Source organism: Anguilla rostrata, chromosome 5, assembly GCF_018555375.3.
Source record: "Anguilla rostrata isolate EN2019 chromosome 5, ASM1855537v3, whole genome shotgun sequence".
Classification (NCBI taxonomy): domain Eukaryota; kingdom Metazoa; phylum Chordata; class Actinopteri; order Anguilliformes; family Anguillidae; genus Anguilla; species Anguilla rostrata.
In genome coordinates, this window is record NC_057937.1 from 48413923 (window position 1) to 48421714 (window position 7792).

Here is a 7792-nt window from a genome sequence, read left to right on the forward strand (position 1 = left end):
CATATATTTTCTGTGTGTCTTTGTACAAAATGAATGGAAAATTTGATGGATAGACAGGGGAAAATCTTTTTTTTTTTTTTTTTTTTAAGAAATAGTCTGAAGATTATATGGAAAAAATGTTTTGCATAAAGTTTGATGTACAAAATTTATATATATATATATATATATATATATATATATATATATATACAGTATACTGCGAGATGGCCTTCCATTTCAAATTTGAGGTAAAACCTAAATGTTTGAAACAGACCTGAAGCAGACGCAGTGTAAGTGAAGATTTCATCCTCTCCTTGCAGGTGGCTCCATGCTCATCTCTGCTGGCTGTACGTTCTTCCTGTTCCTGAGTTTCAGTCAGGCCGCTATCATCGCTTGGCAGTGCCTCTTCTGTGGCACCAGTGTGGCAGCCTGGAATGGCATTGAAGTTATCACAGTGGAACTGTACCCAACTTCTAAAAGGTAATGATGCAGACCATGCCCATGAGGCAGAGTAAACACAGCATTAATACAGACCTTCAGGACAGAGTAGCCTACAATGTTACACTGTTCACCCAGTGTTATAAACAAGGGATTACATTAGACATTAGCGCTTCCAATTATTCTTGCTTACTTCGCCAGACAACTCGACTAAATCACTTAATGGGAGGACTTAAATATTGAATTATTGAAAATTTGAATGGTGAAACAAGCCTTTTGGGCGTGAGTCCCAGTGTGTTGAAGTGTAACTAATCTGTAAGTGTTGGCTTCTTGCAGAGCCACGGCGTTCGGGGTCCTGAATGGCCTGTGCAAGCTGGCTGCCATCTTGAGCAGCTCCATCTTCTCTGCCTTCGTGGGCATCACTAAGGTCATCCCCATCCTCATGTCCTTCTCTGCGCTGGTGTGTGGGGGGCTGCTGGCCCTCAAGTTGCCTGAAACACGTGAGAAGCTCCTCCTGTGAAAAGTCAAACACAGGTCAAAGGTTGGGTACCATACAGGTACTGTTCAGCTGATTGAGCAAAGTTGGGAGAAAGACATGCCAGACATGCTGTTTGCAGACCTCAAGGGGGTGGATATTTTCCATTACCTTGTAGCGTTATATTTAGCTAGTGCCCCATTATTTTTGGTCATATTCATTAGCCCTCATGTTATATGGTTTTCTTGAATACTTTACTAAAGTCCACCTTACACACCTCCCCCCACTCCCTTTTTCTGTGATCATTGATCTTCACAATGATTATGTTGTCAAATGAAAGAATGTGAGCGACAGAGAATGAAGAGAAACATTTCCACATGCAGGTGCATCATCAAGAAAAAACCTAAAATTATGGCTTTTACTTTGAAATAGAGATATGGGGAGTCATCTTTTTAATGAGCATCTATGCATTAGATGCATGTAGTCTTACCTACTGTTGTCTACTGTCCACCCAGAATTGGAGGCAATTATCACTGCTGGTTTGCAGGAGTTTTTTTCACGGTGCCATTTCATGGTCTGTTCAAAGACTGGCATTTTGGTGCAAGCAGATATTTTTCCTTACTCATCCACCATTTATTTCTGTCAAATTCAACATAAAGGATATGCCCTTGTCTTTTGGAAAGTCTTTTGAATAGTTTTTCATATGTTTCCCTGTCTTTTAAATATCATATTTAGTTTAAAGAAAGGTGGAACGCATTGGGCCTCACTGCACTTGAGTGTTTCCTTAGAATGGGAAAAGAATGGATTCCCTTTTAGTTAATACATATTTAAATAATAGAGACATTATTTTCTTTACATATGGAAAAGTGGCTGTGGGTTGACTGGGGGATCAGTGTTTTTTGACATTGTCTGTGATAATTAATGGGCAGAAGCAAATGAAGATGTCCATACATCTTTATTACAGTTAAGCTGGTCAAGTACATAAAAACACCTTTATCTGCTTAACCTGTTTCCAACTTTTGTTGAAATCTTTTGCAACTGTGTACACTGGATGGCTTCATCTGTAGGGCCCCAGTGAAAGCTGATTCTCTTCCACATTCTTTCCACAGAATATTGTAGCATTTTTAAATAGTTATACCTTGTTAAACTCTCCTGTACCATTTGATTTAGTGTGTTCATGTTTTATGTTGTTTTTCTAACCTTGACACAGCAATGTGAAGGTTTATTTTTCTTTTTCTTTGTAATTTATTTCAGTAATTATGTGTCACAGCATACATACAATAACCAAAAATCTAAACATCAACATCAAAACATAAGGATTATATTTTTGAAATTTTCACTATATTCATTGCATTGAAAATGTAATGTAGCATCATAAAATGTACTTTAAAAAGCTGCTGACTGAGATGCATGTGTGTTGTTTCCAAACATTGTTTGTGTCCTTTTAAATGTTTGTAATGAAATTAACAAAAAAAGGTACTATGAATGGTGATTACTGTATGTCTCGCTATTTTAAAAAAACACATTGAAAATGACTTGCAGCCTCTGGCAACATAAATGTACAATGATTTGAGCAAAGGATGCATTCATAAGCTGCTTCTGATGAGTGTGTCACTGGACAGAGTCTTGAAGATCCATTCATTTTCAAAAGAAAAAAGTTCCATTTGACTGTAACTGCTATTATACAAATTATTCCTATCACAGAAACTGTTAAAGATGTCAAGATTGTGATCATGTAATGTTGCTTCATATTTGAATATTATTCATGAATGTTCAGTGTTACAGTTCATTAAAGGACAGCGAATACAGTATTATTGAAACTAAGATATTTAAATCCAAAGTTTTACTGGAGAAAAATGTCTTCTTTTTTTTCTTTAGCAGAAGTATAGCTTTTATAGAGGTATCCCTTTAATATTGAATTCTTATTATTGTTTCACAACCCCACAAAACAATTCAAATATGTATATCATATGATCACCAAGGACAGCAGTTTCTCCCTGAATGCATGCATTCAGTATGTAGTATGTTGTGAATCAAGCCACAGAATGTTGGCCTTATCTGACTGCAATGGTCCAGACCAGCAGTGTGTATGCAGACCATATGAAAATCACTGGAGCTTTCCTGGGCATCTGTTTGAATTGTACTATAATAGTAAATGCAGGTTTTAAATGTATTTTAAGTTAGTTTATTAGTGGTTCATTTATGGTGTTAAATTATGGCCATAAAATTGTATTGTTTTTATATTTCATTTTAAAAAAGACTCACGGAAACTGATACAGCTTCTGACAATCTTTCATTTTCTTTGTTTTCTGGTTTTGTTGTGTGATGGTAAAATAAAATTCTATCAATATATTTGAAGGCTTTAGAGTAATTATTGTGACTTTGACAGCCATGTCTTTATTCTTTTCATTCAGTAGGTCAGAATGAATTATTCCAGATTTTTTGCAGAAATGCCACAAGCATGTTTTTGAACAGAAATACATCACTTGTGATCTTATTCAGCATAACATTACTTTTGGTCCATAGTATAGATACATTAAAATCCCCAACAATACAATTTTAAAACATGTTTACATAGGTCAATATCCTACATGTAACAAGTTCTGCAGTCCTTCTCCCCACAAACCACACAATTTGCAGCTCTGGGACACAGACAGGTTTTATTGTGTGCTGGTTACATATACACGGGTACACAAACAAAACAAAACAAAACACACGCGGTACAGGAGAGGGTTCAACAGCACGTCGCTCCCACGTGCGCCTCTCATACCAGCACCCTGGTCTCACTGCATATAAGCAATTACCAATCACTCATAATTGCAAACAGCCGTGGTTGCAGGTCAGCTAAACCGCTCCCTCTCCGCCTGCAGGTGGCGCCCTAACTGCACCACCCCTCCACACTACACTATGAGTAATTTAAATTGTTCTGTTGTACAATGAGTGACTCATTACCTATCACTAGGATAGGTAAACGTACAAATACAAAGGGAGGTATTTATAACTTTTTATTACACAGGACCTACAGGCAACACATCAGCAGCAGCAGAGTATTTCATGGAATCACACAATGCATGAATTAATGGTTGCTGTATTGTGTTGTGCTCTGTAAGCTTTACTGTATCGTCTTCACAGATAAGTAGTAAGCAACAGACAGACAGACAAACAAGTCAAACAAGGTGACAGAAGTAGAAAAAAGATGCATTTAATACAATTGATCAATTGTACCACCAGAGGGAGGCACTTACCTCTGTAAATAAAATTTAGCCAGCCAATACATGCATCCTTATGGATCAAACCAACTGCCAGCCCACCGGACAGTATAGTAAGTGTGACATGTTGAATGTCACACTTACTATACACATGCATGAATCCTCAAATCAACAGCACAAGGCTGAAATCTGAACATCACGTTTTGCCATCAAACATGAAATGTACAATCAGCACCGCTCTTGTTTGTTATTCAAAAGTGAACAGAAAAGTCCAGTGCATGAACTATTCAAACCGCCAAATTCAGTCCAAACAGACATTTGCATGACTTGCAAAGACACCCAGATGCGTTAGAGGTTAGGTTAGTATTTTAACTTGCTTGGCTGCTGACGGTCGCATTTGAGCGGCTAGTGGTGCTCTTGTGGTCCCCTGTTCTCCTCCTGCTGAGGTCTGTGGAGCCCTTTGTGACCCTGTCTGAGATGGCTAATGGAGGGTAAAATGCTGGGAAGCAGCTGTGTGCGGTCAGGGGCCAGTCCAACAGGGCTCAGGGTCCCCTGAGTGGCAGTTATTGAACTGTTACAAACTAGTCGCGTCAGTCCTGCCCACGACCCAGGGGATCCCCTGTGACCTTTCTATTAGCCAGACGCGCACGCAGTCCCCATGCACAGATAGGGCAAAACTCCATGTGCATGTGCTACTCTTCAGCAGACAGGCACCAACTTACTCCACTCATACCTCTCTTGTGAAGATGGGTAGTAAATTCTACACAGAAACAATTGGTCTGTGTGCCGTTGTCTCTGTAAATTAACAGGGTTTTCTCATATCCTGTTTTGGAAGATGTGTCAGGTGTCTGTGTGCGTGTGAGTGTGTGCGTGTGTGTGTATGTGCGTGTGTGTGTGTTTGTAAGTGTGTGTGTGTTGGCGTGCGTGTGAGTGTGTGTGCACGTTTTGTGTACACATCTGTGTCAACATGCACTTCTTCGCGATTGTGTGCACGCGTCCTTTTGCACCGGTGTGCTTATATCTATTTCCTATGATCATGGGACTCTCATGGAAAAGTAAACGCATATTTATCGCTTAGCTTTTTCTGCAGAAGAGCACTGAAATGTAATGCGCCCTGCGCATATTCTCTGTCACCCCTCTCTGACACTCTCGAGGCCTGGCACCAGTCCCTCATCTCTGCCGGTGTCCGGCGAGCCGGCAATAACCGGGTGAGAGGCTCAGGCTAGCCGGGCCTGAGGAGAGCGTTGACGGCATTAGCTCAAACCTGTTCTGATCCTGACAGACGGATGGCTAATTACGTGTGGGCCGTGCTGGTGGGGCTGTACTTGTTAGCGAGATGATCTATCTCGGCTGTCATAATGCGACTGAGAACCAACAGCTGGGGGAGACGGGGAGGGGAGGGGAGGGGCGGGGGCGACGTTGCGGTCGCAGCCAAACAAAGCAGGCCTCCCCGACTCCGCTCCGTAATTAAACATTTATTAGTGGCGGTAATCCACCGTGGAACACACAGGAGCATGGGATTGAATCAATTTCATCGGTATTGTTCATTACACGCAGTCCTGATCCCCCTGCTACTGCGATACCACTGGCACTCCCCACACACGGTATGCTGCCGTTATGGATTTTTCTGTTTTATGAATATTTCATTAGCGCCAATTTCATAGGGACTGCATATGCAGCCATGAGATCTGTTTAATTGAATTTTTTTTTTCACTTGTTACCATTTTTTCCCCTGTCACTCACTTAGGGAGCAGTTGAGTGGGAGGATGATGCCATCATTCGATGAGATGAGATAATGAATGTTCTGGAAACAGAACGCCATTCCTGGGTTTTAGGGCGCAAAATGTCGATAAGGATATTGCCTTGGTTCAGTTCTTATCCCAGATCAGCTCTAACATCATGAACGCTGAGCTAATAAAAGACCTTGATGTCATTAGATTCATTGGTCAGCAGACATGCTATTTGGGAAGTGGGGTGTGAGACATTTAGTTTCCCTTACTGTGACCCTCCCCTCTGCCCACAGCCACGCTCACATGCATATAAACCCCTGCCGTGAGACTCCTGGTTGGCCTCGTTCAGCCTCTTTGGCCATTCTGTGTTCCTGTGTCCCCGGACACAGTTAGTGAAGCCCGCCAGACATGCAGGCCTTTTAGCTGTCCCGCTGTGCGTGTGAAGATCGAGCAGGGCTGCTAATTTGTTAAGTGGTTTCATCCCCTTCACTCAGAACTGGGATTCTGCTTCACTACACATCTCTCTCTCTGTCTCTCTCTCTCTCTCTCTCTCACACACACACACACACACAAAGCAGTCATGATGGGGAGCAGTGGTGTGCTTTTCATTTCCCCAGGAAAAAATCTTTTCCTTTTGTCTTTCATTAAAGTTATAGAAATCTTTGGCGGTTAAAAAAAGTTTATTTGCATGTCTGTCTATGGAATAGAAGTGTACTGAGCAAAGAAATATAACCTTAAGGTCATGTTGTCATTTGGGTAAACAGATACTGCTGAGCATATCCTACTATGACTAATCAAACAAGAGGTCATTTAAAACATAAACAGACTGCCAGCATTTGAAGTGGTCATTCAATCAACATTTGTCCTTTATTCTGAGTAACAATTGACTGCAAATATTAGCCTTTCCTTCACAAAGTTCAAACAGTGCTTAATGTCTAAAAGGAGCCCTAATTAAAATAATAATTATAATAATAAATTATAATTCAAACAGATAACACCTGAATTTAATGTAAGGGAAATTCAATTGAATGCAGGGCTGATTGGGCTGTTGTAAGCAATATAACTGTAATGTGTAATCATGTGTGAGCCAGTAGATGGTAGTGTTGAGAGCTTTTTGGATCATCCTTTTTCACCTCTACACATTCCTGTTGTTCTCTGGTTTGTGTCAGGAGGAGCTTTGAAGACATCCTGGTGAGAGAATTATCACTGTGCACTTCCCTGTTCATCCTGGAAGGAGGAGAGATTGATGACAGTGTGTAAACAGTCTGTGTGTTTGTGTGTTTCGGAGGGATTGGTGAGGTTGAAAGCCTAGGAGAGTGACTTTTTTGTACTTTTCTGTCCTGGAAGGCTCATTCTCTATGGGAGATTGAAGGACATGCCAGGATAGCAGAAAAGCATATTTTTGAAGTTGGTAGTGTTTTTGTGTCACTTTTCTTTGGGGCAAAATTCTCTGAGCAAAGGGAGAATATGAGAACTTTGCAACAGCTGAATATAATTGCTATTTACTGTGTTTATTTTTCGTTTTAAAAAAAGATTTTACAAATAAAAATATTTTAGTAGTCCAAACTTGAAGGTGCACTTAAGTGTATTACAAAATATGTTTGTGTGTGTGTGCGTGTGTGTGTGTGCATGTGTTTGTCGGTGTGTGTGTGTGTTTTGGCAGGATTTACTATTTAGCATTGTGTTGTACACCTTAAAAACCTCGAAAAGTGATTAAAAAAGGAAGCTTCCAGCTTTTGAAGCCCTCTTGTTTGTTTACGGTGACAGGTATGTACCCACTGCATTTCTGCGGTGCCACAGGGCCGTGTGCATGATTATCGATCGGCGTGTCATACAAGATAATGGCGAGCGCAGCCTTGTTGACTGCCTGCGGTTGGCTCAGCAGGCAGGAGGCTTGCGGTCAGACTGCTGACGGCGAAGCATTGCAAGAGGATCGGCCGCTGTGTACAGTGTGCGCTCCC

The 7792-nt window shown here is 41.0% G+C and overlaps 1 protein-coding gene across 1 annotated transcript in view; it reads left to right on the forward strand.

The window, feature by feature from the left end:
- LOC135255504 (synaptic vesicle glycoprotein 2B-like) overlaps nucleotides 1-1283 on the forward strand; it is a 30016-nt gene extending 28733 nt beyond the window's left edge. The window contains exons 12-13 of the mRNA XM_064336757.1: nucleotides 300-459; nucleotides 754-1283. Coding sequence (XP_064192827.1) covers nucleotides 300-459; nucleotides 754-937 — 344 coding nt within the window. The 3' untranslated portion in view covers nucleotides 938-1283. The remainder of the gene's footprint in view (nucleotides 1-299; nucleotides 460-753) is intronic.
- The last annotated feature ends 6509 nt before the right edge of the window (nucleotides 1284-7792 follow it).